Consider the following 18,103-nt stretch of genomic DNA (forward strand, 5'->3'; position numbering starts at 1 on the left):
TTTGGGAAGTCTTTAGTCAACTGAAAGCTGTAATGATGAAGTTGATAAAGCGGTCTTTGCCTGCCTGCTCTTGCATGTTAGTCCTTCAAAACTGTTGCGTCAAATCTAATGATTAAACTCACTTGTGCTGATTCTAGGTTTTACTCTGCTGTGGAGCACATGCTTTAAGCTGGATGAGTCTCTAAACCCCGTGTTCCTCTTATCTACAATTGATTGCGCAGCTTTAGAGCAAACAGTCGGCAGGATTACACCAGAGCTGTGGTTGTGGAACAGACCCGACAGTGCAGCACAACAACACCTGTTACCTGGAACGCCAGTTTTAGCAATGGCTGACGCTGCGTGATCCTGGGTAGAGAAGATGTTACAGCTGGACCACTGGACCTGCAGCAGACAGAGATCAAGGAGAAGGAATGAGTCATGTGACTTATATAGACTTTATACATAGTTTCATACAGGGCTTGACATTAACACCCTTTTTAAAATTCATTTTCCACAGAATAGATACTCGATATCAGCTGCTCTTTCTCTCTCTCTCTCTCATCTCTCCGACAGTGAGTTACACACAAACCCACCTCACTCATGCACTCGTTTCATTCGCTCCGGATGAATATTGTTGGCGTAATGCTGCGTTCACACCCAACGCGAATAGAGCGTCTAATTGGACGCTTGAACATTTTGAATCCATTCGCACGTTCACAGTAAAATGGACACGCGTATAAATCGAGCGTTTGAAGCGGAATAGACGCGCGTTCAAGGCGCTCCAGGAGAAATATGTCATAAAACACCACTCTGCCTCTTTTCATTTTAATAAAAAATATATATTAAGCATTAATAGCCACACAAATGTGGTCCAGGCAACTCCTACATTATCTTCACTGCATGTACAGGGCTCGACATTAACGCTTGTCCGGGACAAGTGTATTTTCTGAAGGGGCGAGTGAAAAAGAATTGTACTTGCCTGACGGACAAGTATCCTGAGTAAAACGTCAAAACAAAAAATAACTAGGGAATCACCAAAGTGCAATAATGATTCTGCATTAAGTTAGTGTAAGTGGAGATCGATAGTGGATAATAATATAAAACGAACTGACAGTTGCGCTGTTGAGGCTCGCGCAGCCTCTCGAGGAGAAAATCGAAAACAAATGAGCACATACAAAGAAACGCAGTTAAACACGGTTAAATTTGTGTCGTTTTTATATTTGTAACATGATACAGTTAAGAAACATCACACTAACAGTCGTGATGGTATTCATCTGAAAATGACACTGATTTCATACGGCAGTTCCATAAACAATTAGTTAACAAAGTCACTTACATTTTAGATGCAATATGGACTGTTTTTGTTCTATTTCAGCAGCAAAAATAGTTCAAAACAAATATCACAGCAGAACCGTAACGCATCTCACAGCAACAGTGTTAGTGAATGATTCAGCGTTTTGACTGAATCGGTTGAATCAAAGATTCAATTACCTATTCGTAAACGACCGCTTAATTCTTAAATGAATCAGCAGTTTGAACGAATCGACTCAATGACTCACTCATTAAGACGGTCACATGCTGCCACCTACTGGTGCTTTAGTTTCATCTTTCCAACATTTCTTATTTGTATATTCAAAAATACTTAAAATAATCTCATAACATTATTTAATGCAGTTGTAATTTTTCAGTGTAAATGATTTAATTTGATTGGTAACAGCCCATAGTGTCTTATTCTAATTTAATTTATAGATCAAATTTAAGAATATAAAAGGAAAGCTGAAGCATAGCCTATATTTAATAAGATTATGGAAAAATGCCCTTTATAAAAAGGTAAAAATATCACAAATATGAATATTTAAATAGGTCAAAGCTGATTGAATACTGGTGAGAATATTGCTTCAGAATAGATTATCTTTACAAAAAAAATCCGGACAAGCAAATTTTTTACTCGGACAAGTGAATGACAGATTTACTTGTCCGAAAGATAAGCGTGTGAACAGGCTTAATGTCGAGCCCGGAATGTATATTTAAATATCCTTAAAAAATAAAGTTATAAACTTCTTTGCCCTCAGTCAAAACAATTCGCAGACAACAAATGATAGATTCATGACACCAAAGATCGCCCGTTAGATCTACACAAGACGAACCACTACAGGACATCAGAGCCAGCGGCAGACAGCAGAAGGACTGGCCGAGGAAAGGCTGCTCTCGCCGGGTTAATGAGCACTGCTGATCGACTGGATCTTACAATTCCAAAAACAACATTTTTTTTTTTAAATTAGGCGCTCTCTTTATAAATAAACCACAGATTTGAGTTTTAAACAACTACATTCTCACCTGAAAAAGTCTTAAAACTACATTTTGTGACAACAGTAGTATTTTTTAATTATGCAGGGTTTCTCATCACGTCACTTTACCACGTGACAGCAGCGAGCAGGCTCCTGATTGGTTAACGCGGCGCGAATTGACACCAAAGTTCAAAATTTTCAACTTGGGTGTCAGACGTGAATTCGCTTCAAACACGTGAATGCACAAAAAGCACCACTCGTGTGTAAAGCACGTATCGCGCAAGATGCTCAATTTGTGTCATTCGCGTGAACTGGACACGCAAATGAGGTGGAATCGCCCTGCGTGAAACGCGTCTGTCGCGACACGGGACCTCCAGACACGCGTCAATGCGCCTTTCCATTGACTTAACATTGAAATCACTCACTCCTAACTCTCTATTCGCGTTTGGTGTGAACGCAGCATTACAGGGCTTGAATTTCAGCATATTGCACATAATTTGACCCATTTCTGCAGATTTTGTGCTCAATACATCCATGACTAGGAAAAATGGGTGAAGAAACTATACTGTCCCTTTCCAAATCAAATACTAATGATATTAAACAACATATTTATATACCATGGTATTTACATTTCAAAGAATACCGTGGTAAGATCATTTAATTATCTTGAAAGACGTTTCTTATGCTCACCAAGGCTGCATCTATCTGATCAAAAATACAGTGAATATTGTGAAATATTACTACAATTTTAAGTAATTGTTCTATTTGAATACATTTTGTATAGAAAGTAATTATTCAAAGCTGAATTTTCAGCATTTTCATCATTCTAATTTGATGATTTAGAGCTCAAGAAAGAGTTTCAAAGGATTATTTGATGAAAAGAACAGCATTTATTAGAAATAAAAATCTTTTGCAACATTATAAATGTTTACTGTCACTTCTAAATAATTTTAATGCATCCTTGCTGAATATAAGTATCAATTTATTTTGAAGAAAAACAAAAGATTGCCAGCTACTGATAATTTAATAAAAATCAAGAATGTTACTATAGTTATTTCCAATTGAAAGAATGTTCATAATCATAATCAAATAATCACTTTTTAATGCAAATATAGTGAGTTTGGAACGAGGGTGGGTAAATAAAGGCAGGTTTTTCATTTCTGGGTATTGACTATTTCTTTAACGTTGTTGTATTTGCCCTCCTCACCTCGGCTCCCAGGGCGGTCAGGGTTTCAATGAGCACGGCGGTCTGTAGAGTCATGTGCAGACAGCCTGCGATACGAGCGCCTTTCAGAGGTTTCGTCTTGCCGTAGAGCTCCCTCATCTTCATCAGACCTGGCATCTCATTCTCAGCAATGTCGATGGCTTTACGTCCCCACTCGGCCAGGCTGATATCAGCTGGACACAGAGAAAAATTTTACATGTTACAAAAATGTGGCTCTCTACAAATCACAAGAGACATACATGTGCATTATAATATGCCAGTTAAAGAGGTCTTTGAAATGTCAGTCTCATATTCGGACATCTAGAAGAGGAATTCAACAGATGACACCTAAAACCGCATGCCTAACGTGTCTTGAACTGGGTAAGGAGATGGTGCTTGGTTTCATCTGCACACTTAACCAAGAGGTTACCCAAAAAGAGATTTGTTTTCTCAGCCTGCACTGACTTTATTTTTACTTCCAGTGTTCCTACTACAGAAGATAATGGAGGAAAACACGTCCGCCTTAATATTCAGTAGGCGAAATAAATGTCTAATTACAAAAGGAAACGGTATTTGATCAGAAAGGACATTTTTAACTGCAACTGTTTTTCATGGCATTCAATGGCCATGGGAAGCCTGTAAAATGCCTTCAGAATGGGCTATTAATAAATAAGGCAAGTGTGCAGTAGCAACTGGTGTCAGGAAAAGTCAAACTTTTACATTTCATTCACTGATTTTGAAAAAAAAAAAACTCTGAACTTTCAAGACTATGGAGCAAAGTCCGACTGGATTTACTATTGAATTACTTCTGCCTTATCTGCACTGAGAACATCAGACAGGTTTGCTGAAAAACAACAACAGACGCTGCAAATGCTTGAGTGACAGGTGCCAAGTCCACTCACTGACCATAACTATGCAACAACTGTTATAGGGATAGTTCACCCAAAAAGGGCATATTTTGAAGAATTTCAGAAACCAAAGGTTTTATGGACCCCATTGACTTCCATAGTATTTTTTTTTCCTACTATGGAAGTCCATGGGGTCCATCAACGGTTTGGCTAACCACATTCTTCAAAATATCTTATTTTGTGTTCAGCAGAAGAAAGAAAGTCATACAGGTTTGGAACAACTTCAGGGAGAGTAAATTAAGACAATTTTTACTTTTGGGTGAACTATCCCTTTAAGATATTAACTTAGTGCCTTTAATTTGTCCTTAATCGAAGTGCACCGTTTTTAGCGCATAACATTGATTTTTAGTTGACCTCGAGCAGTTTGAATCGCCAGCGATATTTTCCTACATTTCAAACGTATAATTTAAAGCATTAATGGGTCCAAGTGGTCACGTAAGAGCAGCCGACCAGTTATGAGCCGAATCTACAAAACGAACAGTTCAAAAGAACCGACTCATGAAAATGAATGACTTCGTTCAATGAAAAGTGGCGGCGCGTTTGAACACTGCATTATGGGAAATGTAGTTCGGAAGGGAAGCAGTTCTCATACGGAGGAGCTTCTCCGCTTCACGCAAAAAACTACAACTTCCAAACTTTCTTCTTCACGTCTTCCGAATGGGACCACGCTAGCTTGTTTGACAGGTGTTAGGTATAAAATCTTATATAATACTTTGCGAGTAACCATAAAATGGCTATAGTAATAAACCACAGATATTTAGAGCGCGTACAGTGATTTTAAGGGGGCGGGTTTGCAAAAGAGCCTCATGCAAGGCAGCGCTTACAATGACGCGTCCACTGCCATGTGTTATTTGGACTAGCAACTAAAGATTTGCAACAATTCATACTCGGTCAAAAATACAACAAAATGCCCTTTTGCAAAGATCCGTATGCTTAATCGAGAGGCTATTAGAGAGCTTAGTAGAAACCATCAGAATGGAATCAGCTAACTTAATTAGCATTGGCGGTAAATACATAACTGCACGCTTTTGTGCAGAACAGCATTACGCCTGATGTAAAGTCAAGAATCAAATAAAGTGTACTAACCAACTTTGAATGGAAGCTTCTCTGACATTTTGATGTACTGTCGTTAGGTAAGCCTGATATGAGTTGATCTAGAACCCGGCTGTGGACCTGAGAGAGAGCAGAAGGAGGTAGCTGTTATGTGAACTTGAATATAAGTGTGTACAAACCGGTTGTTTTAATATTCATGAGATCATCCTGCATGGCGTTTCGGATTGGCCGAGATATGCCACGCCTTAGCGTTCTAAATAATCGGTGGTGGGCGTGTTTATTTGCTCCTACGGTAGCCAATAAGAATCCACGGTGGTTTAAGCTGTGTAATATCATTTGGAATGTAGAGAGGGCTTGAATAATACAATTACAACAAGTTTCAACTGGCTTTTGGTGTTTTACTAATATTTAACATCATGAGGACGGATCTGAGCTTGTTGTAAGAAAGCTGCTTATTGGGCTTTTCATAAATGTTTTAGTTTAAAACTGTTGACAAAACCAGTTGAAGTTGCTTTACTTTCTCTACAAATGTATATATGAATGAGTGTTCCCGAGTATAATCCCTGTAAACTAGAGGCATTATGATCATTTTCAGCTGAACAGGGCTTATTTTGGGTTATTTGGATGACACCCCTGTATAAAGTCCATTCAGTGTGTCCTGAAAATATGCCAGTATGTTTATCTCCATATCTCAAAATGGTCTGGTTTGTGATTCTGTGTGATGAAATTAAGCATGAAAGACTATAGATTTACAGAACACCCTGTCAATCATAAAATTATTAAATGCAACTGACTGATCTGAATGTAACTGTTGAGGTAGATTATTACTTAAACTGCTCTTTCAAAAGTTTAGTGATCAAAGTTGATCAAAGTGCAGTAAAAGTAATAGTGTGGAATATTATTACATATTAAAAAAAAACTTTTCTATTTAATATATTTTAAATTAACATAACATTTATTTTTATATTTTGATTAGGGTTGTCAAATCAATTAATCACATCCAAAATAAAAGTTTGCTTTAAATAATGTGTGTGTACTGTGCAGAATTATTATTTATATAAATACACACTCATTCATGTATATATTTAAGAAATATTTGAATGTTTTGGGTTATGCTCATTTATATTATATATATATAAATTTAAATATTTTATATATAAATATAACACATTTTTCTTACATATATACATGCACGTACACTTTTATTTTGGATGTGATTAATCGCGATTCATCAATTTGACAGCACTAATTTTGATTTATATTAATATTTAATTTACTCCTGAGATGGCAAAGTTGAATTTTCTTAATCTTCAGTGTCACATGATCCTTCAGAAATCATTCTAATATGATGATTTGCTACTCAAGAAAGATTTATTATTATTATCGATAATTATGTGATGCATTATGTGACTCTTTGATGAATAGAAATCCGTCCAACATTATAAATGTCACTTTTTTAAAATCAATTTAATGTGTCCTTTTTTTTAAATGCTGAACCAAAACGTTTAATCCATAGTGCATATGGATGAACTTTTCAGATACGCGTTTACTGTGCTGAAGTCTCATTTTAGTTGAACTCTTTAAGTCATGTACCATTACCACTAGAAACTCAATAAAAAATATTTTAATAACAATAAAGTAGATTATAATGATAAATCCAGCAGCACCTACAATATAATGAGAACATACACATGTATTAAAACTTGTCTTTCACATCCTGTGCAAATCAGTTTCCATAGCTTCAAAGTCTTTATTTTTCCTTTCCATGGCAAGAAAGAAACAGAAAAGCACCATAATATATTCCATTATAGTCTCTGAAAGATATCTGACTGTACGCGTGTAACAGACCAGTGGGTATTTCTCCTCTAGTCTGGAGATACTAAAATTCACTTTCAATATTCAATAGACAAAAATGTGTTTTCAAGCTGAACACTGATGCTTTGGCCTGCATGAAAATAATGAAAATGATTCTAATGCGCAAATTAAAAACCAGAGAAGTGTTAATTTGGCAAAACTTTAATGCAGGTGTAAGGTTGAAAGGCAGAGGAGGGCAACATAAACGGGTGTCAAAAAGACAAACAAACAATGTGAACGAAACCTTCAGAGTCTGATAAATAAATGTTGTTATAGATTAATAGAAATAAAATAAAACCCACTGAACCAGAACATCATAATACACTCTGTACTCCGTAAAATAAAGCATATTACATTAATCTGTGCTGTCTGTCCTGGTAGAAATCTGCTTGAATGCATTCACACCTCAAAAATAAGACACAAAGCTGAAATCTACACATTTTTCCCCCCTAATACAACACCCATTTAAATAAACCACTTCTAGTGTAAAGATATCTTGGGAGTCAGAAGTCAGTATTTCTGAGCTATCTCAAATACAGTACATATTTCTTGAGTGAAGAGACCTATTCAATAAAGGAATCCCATGCTGTCAGGAGACTGTAAACCATCATGCCATTAAAGAGAGATGCTATGTACAGTAAAAGCCTCTCACCATACAACTTCATGCCCACCTCAGCCCCAAAATGGAGACCGGGTCTTGTAGTCATAAAGCCTAAGTGCTGATCTAGGACGTCCCGTAGGCGGTGCGGTTCTTGTACGGGGGAAGCACCTGCACTTGCGTCACCATCTGAAATACTTGATGCACAGAATCAAAAAGGGCTTGCCGTGCATTTAACACAACTTGCATGTGAACAATGAGGTTTTTTGTGTGAAACAAAGTCGTAACATTCCACACATTCTCTCCAAAAACATGAGCATTACAGACACCGTCCCCTGCGTGCAAAGGGTTTCCGTGTGTATTGTTTTCTTGGAGCAAATTCCTTGTGATGGAATTTTAAAAATATACGAGTACAGGTAACGGACACGAACACGGATCTACAACAAGCCTTTTTCAGTCCAGAGATGAGGAGAAACGAGGCGCAATCTCAGACTTGCTTAGATGAGTATGCCGACTGTAAGCCTGGCGGAGATTTGTTCTTTTTTTTTTTTAGCAGTTGCATTTATGTTTTTGTTTTCCTTTCATGTGTGTTTATATATTAACCTATTTTAGACACAAAGACGTCATACTGTAACATACTGAAGAGTCCTTCCAGGTCCTTTAGTACCAGGGATTGGAGTGAGGTTTATGCCTTGTATAGTGTGGATGGGTTTGGGTGGAGCAGAACCAGCATTAATTGGCAGCCCATGCCTCCAGGTCTTTCATGTCATCCTCGTCCTCTTCTTCTTTCTTCTTTGCTGCAATCACAAAAAGACATTCAAAAACTGCACTGAAAACAGGCAAAATAGTCAAAAGAAATGATTTGCAGTGCCAGAAATTATTTGACACAATGAATGATAGAAACATGATTAAGGGCCCTATTTTAACGATCTGGGTACATGGTCTGAAGCGCGTGGCGCAGGTGCACTTAGGGCATGCGTGTCCGGGTCCACTTTTGCTCATTTAACGATGGAAAAAACGGCTGTGGTCCAAAAGGGTTATACCAAGTCTCTTAGGGCGCTTTCACACCTACCTTGTTTGGTCCGGATTTTCGGACTTTTCAGTTTGGTCCGAATCAAAATTACAGGTGTGAAACCTCCCCCGGACCACGGTCCGGACCAAACAGACGAAATTTGGTCCGACGAAAAGAGGAAGTCTTGGTCCGGATCAAACTGAACAAAGGTTCGGTTCGTTTCTAGTGTGAAAGCATTTTCTGTATGGTTCAGACTTTCAGACCATTTACAGGAAGTTCCTGTTTATTTGTAATATTATAATGTTATTTTTAAATTTCATCTAGGCTACGTGGATTATGAAAAGTGAAAAGATGCGCAATATGTCAGAACACAGAAGGTCACAAATGATTGTGAAAGAAATTTTGTATGATTTTGCTTAGAAAGCATTTCTTTAATGTGAATTTCGTTTTGTATAAATTGTATCTTAATTTCAATCAATGTTTCATCAGATAATTGCCTGAATTTAATAAATAAGAAGCAAATAGTCTATAGCAGACAATAATCGCGGGAGCGATCACATGCTTTGCACATGAACTGGAGCGTGTATCAAATAAACCGAAGCTCAGCAGCTACTCGTCTCACAAACATGAGAAATATGTGTATATAAGGTTTTTCTATCCCTGTGGGGACTGAATGCACACCTTAATTCAGTCCCCATGAGGAAACAAGCTTATAAATCATACAGAATTAGTTTTTTTGTAAAATGTAAAAAAGCAGAAAGTTTTCTGTGATTGGTAGGTTTAGTGTGTGTGTGTGTGTGTCTGTGTGTGTCTGTGTGTGTGTGTGTGTGTGTGTGAACATGTTTTTCTAGCCTGGTGGGGACTTCAACCTGACTGTAGACAGACTCATGGGGACTCGTGTCACCGTGGGGACCTAAATTGAGGTCCCCACGGGCACAAAAGCTTATAAATCATTCAGAATGAGTTTTTATGAAAATGTAAAAATGCAGAATGTCTCCTGTGAGGGTTAGGTTTAGGGGCAGGGGCAGTGTAAGGGGATAGAAAATACGGTTTGTACAGTATAAAAACCATTACGCCTATGGTGAGTCCCCAGAAGGATAGCGCACCAGACATGTGTGTGTGTGTCTGTGTGTCTGTGTGTGTCTGTGTGGGCATGTTTTCGTGAAATATCAGGACACAAATGTGTATAATGACATGGGTATGACATAGGTATTACAAAAAGAGGGTGAAATATGAGGACGTTCCCCATGTCCTCACTTTTCAAAATGCTTATAAATCATACAGAATGAGTTTTTTTTCACAGAAAGTGAACTGCACAGTCTCCTGTGAGGGCTAGGTTTAGGGGCAGGGGCAGTGTAAGGGGATAGAAAATACGGTTTGTACGGTATAAAAACCATTACGCCTATGGAATGTCCTCACATTTCACAAAAACAAACCTGTGTGTGTCTGTGTGTGTGTGTGTGTGTGTGTGTGTGTGTCTGTGTTTAGTACCTGGTCTGGAAGGTAAGGACGTAGAGGGCACATTTGGCAGTGGTACATTGTCTCCGATCTCAAGAAGGTTCTTATCCAGCTCTTCCTGCTCCAGCTCTTCCAGTTCAGCTAACAGGTCATCCTGAAACAACACAATCGGTTTAAACCTAGTACAACAGGCCTCTTAAATGTGACCACTTCATATGGTTGGATTTAAGACGAGTAGGTACAACACTTAATACACAACAACTCAAAAGTTGGGGAGAGTAAGAAAAATAAATGTTTACTGCTATTCAGGAAAGATGCATTAATTTGATCAGAATTTACTGTACATTTATTTATAATGGTACCCAAGTTTTCTAAATCATATAAATTATGTTCTTTTTTAACATTTTATTCCTCAAAGAATCCAGAAAAAAACTTTTTTCAACATTGATAATAATCAGAAATGTTTCTTGAGCAGCAAATCATCAAATTAGAACGATTATTGAAGGATCTTGTGACACTGGAGACTGGAGTAATGATGCTGAAAATTCAGCTTGTAATAAATAAAAATAGTATATAAACAGTTCTTTTAAATAATAGAAGTAATGTCCTTACTTTTGATCAAATAACAGCAGTCTAAGAGACTTCTTTCAAAAACATTTTAAAAATCCTAGTGACCCAAAACTTTTGAATAGAAGTGTATGTCAGTTTGTTGATGTCCGGCATAACAAAAATATTTCATTAAGACTTTTTTTTTTTTTTACTTTTTCTTCCAATTGGGCAGTTTTTTCTTTAAAAGCTGCACCTAACAGGATTAAAACGTGTTTTTGGCACAAATATTGTGTTTTACTAGACTCTCCCCTGTGAAGGCCTTGTTCCCTTCCCCTCTGTACAGATAAACACGTTATCAAAATGATTCCCGTTCACATGGATCCGTGGAAATGACTACCAACGCTGTATTATGCATGCCAGACAAGTACTTTGTCGGTCATTTTGTAAAGAAAAGCTACGCGCTTGCGCAAACATGTATTCAAACGCGCCTGCCTTTAGACTAAACACATAATGCTTACGTGCATGCCTTCACCGTTCTCACAGATTCAAGTTTTTTGAAGTTTGCATTCTCAAGCTCCCAAACACAGTTTCCATGCAAATGAACGGCCAGAACACATTAAAAGTTTTCTATTTTAGTTTAAAATAGTGTCATGTAAGTTGCCCCAAGGTAAATAACTAATGATTTTTTACAACGGGAGTGAATCAATTAAAAACTTACTTTAGCTGGACAATATCTTTTTTCTAGAGCTAATATATAACTGTAAAGCTGCTTTGAAACAATCAATATTGTAAAAAGCGCTATATAAATGAAGGTGACTTGACTTTGCATCACTTTATAACACAAATGCAATGTGATGAGATGCCTCCTTCCCTGAGCACTTCAGAAAGTGGTTCACAAATGCACTGGACCCATTTAGACCTGTATTTAGTGCTGTCCACTTATGATCAGTTCACCCCAAGCAGATGTTATCATATCAGATGTAAACGGTGCCTCCCGAAAACTCAGAAGTTTGCTTGTTTTAATCTTACTTCATCAAATTCCTCCCCAAAACCAACAGGCTTAGAGATTGCATCTGAAATTTCTTGTGCCAGCTCCTGCTGTTCTGTGATGTCCTGCATAAGTTCGTCCACTTTGTCGATGTCCCTGAAGGCACACAGACAACAGAATTATAAACTCAACTTTATGATCTCCAGACAATATATTTTAAGGGATAGTTCACCCTTAAAAGAAAATTCTGTCATCAATTACTCACCCTCATGTCGTTCCAAACACATAAGACTTCTTAGTTCATCTTCAGAACACAAATGTAGATCATGAAATCAGTGATAGAAACAGATCATGAGCTTTCTGTCCCTCCATAGACAGCAATGGAACTACCACTTTGACACTTCAAAAAGTTCGTAAAGAGATCATAAAACTAATCCATATGAATTGAGCGGTTTAGTCCAAATTAGCTCAAACGTGCTGCGTAACACGAGAATGAACCTCATTGGTTCTTGCGGAAGCTCAAACGTGATGCGTAACACAAGAATGAACCTCATTGGTTCTTGTGGATGCTCAAACGTGATGCGTAACACGAGAATGAACCTCATTGGTTCTCGAAGAAGCTCAAACGTGCTGCGTAACACGAGAATGAACCTCATTGGTTCTTGCGGAAGCTCAAACGTGCTGCGTAACACGAGAATGAACCTCATTGGTTCTTGCGGAAGCTCAAACGTGCTGCTTAACACGAGAATGAACCTCATTGGTTCTTGAGGAAGCTCAAACGTGATGCTTAACACGAGAATGAACCTCATTGGTTCTTGCGGAAGCTCAAACGTGCTGCGTAACACCAGAATGAACCTCATTGGTTCTTGAGGAAGCTCAAACGTGATGCTTAACACGAGAATGAACCTCATTGGTTCTTGCGGAAGCTCAAACGTGCTGCGTAACACGAGAATGAACCTCATTGATTCTTGTGGACGCTCAAACGTGCTGCGTAACACGAGAATGAACCTCATTGGTTCTTGTGGACGCTCAAACGTGCTGCGTAACACGAGAATGAACCTCATTGATTCTTGAGGAAGCTCAAACGTGCTGCGTAACACGAGAATGAACCTCATTGGTTCTTGCGGAAGCTCAAACGTGCTGCGTAACACGAGAATGAACCTCATTGATTCTTGTGGACGCTCAAACGTGCTGCGTAACACGAGAATAAACCTCATTGGTTCTTGCGGAAGCTCAAACGTGCTGCGTAACACGAGAATGAACCTCATTGGTTCTTGAGGAAGCTCAAACGTGATGCTTAACACGAGAATGAACCTCATTGGTTCTTGCGGAAGCTCAAACGTGCTGCGTAACACGAGAATGAACCTCATTGATTCTTGTGGACGCTCAAACGTGCTGCGTAACACGAGAATGAACCTCATTGATTCTTGCGGAAGCTCAAACGTGCTGCGTAACACGAGAATGAACCTCATTGGTTCTTGCGGAAGCTCAAACGTGCTGCTTAACACGAGAATGAACCTCATTGGTTCTTGAGGAAGCTCAAACGTGCTGCGTAACACCAGAATGAACCTCATTGGTTCTTGAGGAAGCTCAAACGTGCTGCGTAACACCAGAATGAACCTCATTGGTTCTTGAGGAAGCTCAAACGTGCTGCTTAACACGAGAATGAACCTCATTGGTTCTTGAGGAAGCTCAAACGTGCTGCGTAACACCAGAATGAACCTCATTGGTTCTTGAGGACGCTCAAACGTGATGCTTAACACGAGAATGAACCTCATTGGTTCTTGAGGACGCTCAAACGTGCTGCTTAACACGAGAATGAACCTCATTGGTTCTTGAGGACGCTCAAACGTGCTGCGTAACACGAGAATGAACCTCATTGGTTCTTTCTCATGTTACGCAGAGAGTTTTACGATCTCATTATGAACGTTTTGAAGCGTCAAAGTGTCAGTTGCGCAGCTGTCAGTGTAGGGTCAGAAAGCTCGCAGATTTCATCAAAAAGATCTTCATTTGTGGCCCGAAGATCAACGATGGTCTTACGGGTTTGGAACAACTTGAGGGGGAATAATTAATGACAGAATTTTTGGGGGGGTGAACTAAACCTTTAACATTTCATTTAATCCCAATATCTTACATTAGTAAATTTAACTTGTTTATTATGATAAACCCAAAACCTTGCCACAGTGAGGCTGATAGAGAGGCCTCTCTAAAGGGAAGGCAAGTGCTGATAAAAATAAAAAATAAAAATAAAAACTCCTCACATGTTGTCATGGGCAGCCTTCATGGCCTTGGCAGCATAGCCCATAGTCTTGATGACCTCAGTGTTGGTGTGGGCGTTCTCTAGCGCCTCCCGCTGGAACTCAATGGTAGAGAGGGTGCCATCAATCTGGGCTAAATGCTTCTCATAGCGCTTCTTACGCTTCAGTGCCTGTAATGCAGCTGTTTCAAAAAGGAAGAAAGGCAAATGGTACAATTTAAGCACAGAATACAAAGAATTTGGGAAGCCCATGGAATTGTATTGCATAACACATGGGGTTTATTTAAGAGTACTACTGTACGTGATTACAGGTCAATTGATTTTATTTGAAGCTCTTTTTATTTCAATTAAGATTTAGCGTCATGCATTATCGGCTGCCGGTCCTGCTTTAACCCAGTATCCAGAGATTTGGGCTCAATATTGTCAAGATGCTTTAGTAAGAAATTGCTTGCACAGAAAAATAAGTGTACAGTAAAGGTAAAATGGAAAGTCCACAGCGTAAGATTCCCAATATTTAATCAAAAGGATTTCTCAGGGAAGCAGTGGTGCAGAGTTAGGGACTCAGTACAGGTGCGGTTAAATGAGGCGCACTCACCAAACTTAATCAGGCGAGTGAGCTGCAAAAAAAGAGGAAAAAGGCCTGTTGCTTTCTAGTGAGATTGGGGTTGGCAGCCTAATTATGCATTAATGACAAGTAAAGACATGTTTTTTTTTGTAAAGGTTGAATCCTACAAACCTGACAAGAACATAACCAGGGCAAGACCAAAAAGAAGACAAGAAAGAAATTATATAAAGAAATTATATTTTGCATAGTCAATAAAGCCTATTTATTTATTTGTGTGTGTGTGTGTGTGTGTGTGTGTGTGTGTGTGTGTGTGTGTGTGTGTGTGTGTGTGTGTGTGTGTGTGTGTGTGTGTGTGTGTGTGTGTGTGTGTGTGTGTGTGTGTGTGTGTGTGTGTGTGTGTGTGTGTCTGTCTGTCTGTCTGTCTGTCTGTCTGTCTGTCTATCTATCTAGTTTGTCTATCTATCCGTCCTGTCTGTCTATCTATCTATCCGTCCTGTCTATCTATCTATCTATCTGTCCTGTCTGTCTATCTATCTATCTGTCTGTCTGTCTGTCTGTCTGTCTATCCGTCCCGTCTGTCTATCTATCTATCCTGTCTGTCTATCTATCCGTCCTGTCTGTCTATCTATCCGTCCTGTCTGTCTATCTATCTATCCGTCCTGTCTGTCTATCTATCTATCCGTCCTGTCTGTCTATCTATCTATCCGTCCTGTCTGTCTATCTATCCGTCCTGTCTGTCTATCTATCTATCTATCCGTCCTGTCTGTCTATCTATCCGTCCTGTCTGTCTATCTATCTATCTATCCGTCCTGTCTGTCTATCTATCCGTCCTGTCTGTCTATCTATCTATCCGTCCTGTCTGTCTGTCTATCTATCTATCCGTCCTGTCTGTCTATCTATCCGTCCTGTCTGTCTATCTATCTGTCCTGTCTATTTGTCTGTCTGTCTATCTATCTTGTCTGTCTGTCTGTCTGTCTGTCTATCTATCTATCTATCTGTCTGTCTGTCTGTCTGTCCTGTCAGTCTATCTATCTGTCCTGTCTGTCTGTCTGTCTGTCTGTCTATCTATCTATCTATCTGTCTGTCTGTCTGTCCTGTCAGTCTATCTATCTGTCCTGTCTGTCTGTCTGTCTGTCTGTCCGGTCTGTCTATTTATCTGTCCTGTCTGTCTATCTATCTGTCCTGTCCGTCTATCTATCTGTCCTGTCTATCTATCTGTCCTGCCTGTCTGTCTGTCTGTCTGTCTGTCTGTCTGTCTGTCTGTCTATCTGTCCTGCCTGTCTGTCTGTCTGTCTATCTATCTGTCCTGTCTGTCTGTCTGTCTGTCTGTCTGTCTGTCTGTCTGTCTGTCTGTCTGTCTGTCCTGCCTGTCCATCTATATATCTACACACACACACACACACACACAAAACGTAATGCTCCTCATAAAAATATTTTCCAGACCTTTATGGGAATCAACCATAAAAAGTCAATAAACAAACATATTGTATTTTTACTTCTAACAGATTTGAATTCTAAACATTGACAATTTGTCAGTTCACATGTAGAGGATAAAACAGCAGCTGTTTGTGTGCAATGTTTGGAATGTGACCTGAATGTATCATGTTTGCAATACTGCAATGTTCAAAAAGCCCATTCCAGAGACGTCACCTGACACAAAGGTAATGCGTATTAAACACTTTTTCCATGAAGGCACTGGAACTGTGAACTATGACCCAACACATCAGTCCCACACCCCTCGCGGTCATAAACCATCAGCTTCGTCACCTGCCGCGTCCCATCAGCCCTCATAGGATAATCAGATCAATTATTGATTACCTCTGTTCTGGGGACTTTAAATGTGGGGTTGAGTTACAGGCTTTACGAGACGGCTCTGTAATGTGACCATTACGTTGTACTGAAATCATTTATCTCTGGATTTCTCTAGTAGTATCGATGGGAGAGAGAAAAAAACAGCCTTATAAATAAATATACTTCTTGTAATTGTGTTTACATCATTTGCACAGTCTGAAAGTGACACTAATGGAAAACATGACAAAGGCATTCTGATCTATGACAACGTGGGCCATAACGTGAATGTGAAAATCTTTCGAATTTGTATTGTTTTCTTATTTTGTGTTCTCATGTCACAGAATGTAATCATTTGAGGGGTTTTTTTTGTTGCTTTTCTTGACTTGTGAATGTAAATTTGCTTTAATTATGTAATTTTGAAAAGTTTGGGTTCCGTAAATAAAGTCAAATATGATCAGGGTTTTTTTTTTTTACATTTTTCTGTCATGTCCATTTTAAAGTCAATCTATATCTTGAACTGATGTATTGCAGAAAGTACATTTGTCACATACAGTATGCATATATATCCACTAAAGGCTGCATTTACAGGATAACATGATGAATAATTTTGTATGTTATTGCCTTTATTTTGTTTGAAGCTCTTCTGGAGGAAAGTCCCTGAGTCAACTATCATGACGTACATGTTTGTCATCAGCATGGATACCAGGGGAGGTCAAAGGTGAACTGATGGAGAGAATTTATCAAATTAAAGGCAAATTATCGTGCTAAAAACATATCCCATATACCCCATATAAAAGCTATCCCAGATTTCTATAACAGCTTAGTTGTGTTAATTAGTCCATTGATGATAATATTTCGTTTACAATATACAAATAGTTAATTATTTTGTCTAATACACAACATAGAAGCAATAAAGAGTCTATAAAGCTAAACTAACAAGCACGCGAAGCTGTGACAGCCATACACAGCTCATTTCACACTGCCAAACCTATCCTAATTTAACCAGTTAATCTATCCCAGGTCACCCAGTTCATCCCTCACCTCTTTTGTTCTTCGTTCCGTTTCTCTTGGCCGTCACAAGCTCCTGTTCGATCTTTTTCTCCAGGAACTCCTGTTTCTTGGTCAACATTTCTTCTGTTTCTCGCAGTCGCTGGATAGCCTCTTGGGGGCTTGGAGATTTACCCCCCTTTCCACTGCTGCCAAATAACTTCCCAAACAACGACATCTTGCCCTCAGGACGACAGCGAGGATTGATATGAGACTGCTTGTGAGAATACTAGACTAGTGTGTCTTCTATCTGTCACTGACCCAAGCCCAGGATTGTTGTTGTTGTCTCTGCCTCCTCTTCTAACCCAGGCCGCATGACATCATCACGTCACAAGAACATGACTCACGTCATGACGTAACGAATGTCTGTCACGTTGTTAACAAATTAAAATAATAATAATAATCATAAAGAAGTTGTTAACAAATGGGCGGTGGTATATTTTAAGAAATCAGATCATATTATACGATATGGAACTAGGGTGGTTCCATATACATACAATGTTTTTTTTTTTTTATCAAAATGTACTACATGTTATACATGATTTTAAACAA

General features: G+C 38.8%; 2 protein-coding genes across 3 annotated transcripts in view; both read right to left on the reverse strand.

Moving 5' to 3' along the window:
* ahcy (adenosylhomocysteinase) overlaps window positions 1-5,618 on the reverse strand; it is a 29,406-nt gene extending 23,788 nt beyond the window's left edge. The window contains exons 1-3 of the mRNA XM_079840963.1: window positions 5,466-5,618; window positions 3,475-3,665; window positions 306-381 (exon numbers count right to left, since the gene is read on the reverse strand). Coding sequence (XP_079697089.1) covers window positions 306-381; window positions 3,475-3,665; window positions 5,466-5,493 — 295 coding nt within the window. The 5' untranslated portion in view covers window positions 5,494-5,618. The remainder of the gene's footprint in view (window positions 1-305; window positions 382-3,474; window positions 3,666-5,465) is intronic.
* Window positions 5,619-7,038: 1,420 nt separating this feature from the next.
* chmp4ba (charged multivesicular body protein 4Ba) lies at window positions 7,039-17,901 on the reverse strand. 2 transcript variants are annotated; one of them, XM_079841561.1, is made up of 6 exons: window positions 17,546-17,886; window positions 17,126-17,227; window positions 14,153-14,330; window positions 11,933-12,047; window positions 10,388-10,508; window positions 7,045-8,681 (listed from the first exon to the last, which is right to left on the reverse strand). In XM_079841561.1, exons 2-6 carry the CDS (start codon window positions 17,199-17,201, stop codon window positions 8,617-8,619), a joined length of 555 nt encoding a protein of 184 aa, XP_079697687.1. In that variant the 5' UTR covers window positions 17,202-17,227; window positions 17,546-17,886; the 3' UTR covers window positions 7,045-8,616. The 2 variants fall into 2 exon arrangements, with proteins under 2 accessions (XP_079697686.1, XP_079697687.1); XM_079841560.1 differs by lacking the exon at window positions 17,126-17,227 and having other exon boundaries at window positions 7,039-8,681; window positions 17,546-17,901.
* Between the last annotated feature and the right edge of the window lie 202 nt (window positions 17,902-18,103).

Source organism: Gobio gobio (genome assembly GCF_949357685.1).
Source record: "Gobio gobio genome assembly, chromosome: 17".
Taxonomy (NCBI): domain Eukaryota; kingdom Metazoa; phylum Chordata; class Actinopteri; order Cypriniformes; family Gobionidae; genus Gobio; species Gobio gobio.

Bases quoted from the DNA above. Each gene is read 5' to 3' on its own strand.
- chmp4ba (XM_079841560.1), bottom strand. From the start codon at position 17,729: ATGTCGTTGTTTGGGAAGTTATTTGGCAGCAGTGGAAAGGGGGGTAAA. The intron at 14,331-17,545 runs GTGAGGGATGAA...TTTTTGAAACAG, and splicing joins CGGAACGAAGAACAAAAGAG to CTGCATTACAGGCACTGAAG. The intron at 12,048-14,152 runs GTGAGGAGTTTT...GTGTGCCTTCAG, and splicing joins AAGGCTGCCCATGACAACAT to GGACATCGACAAAGTGGACG.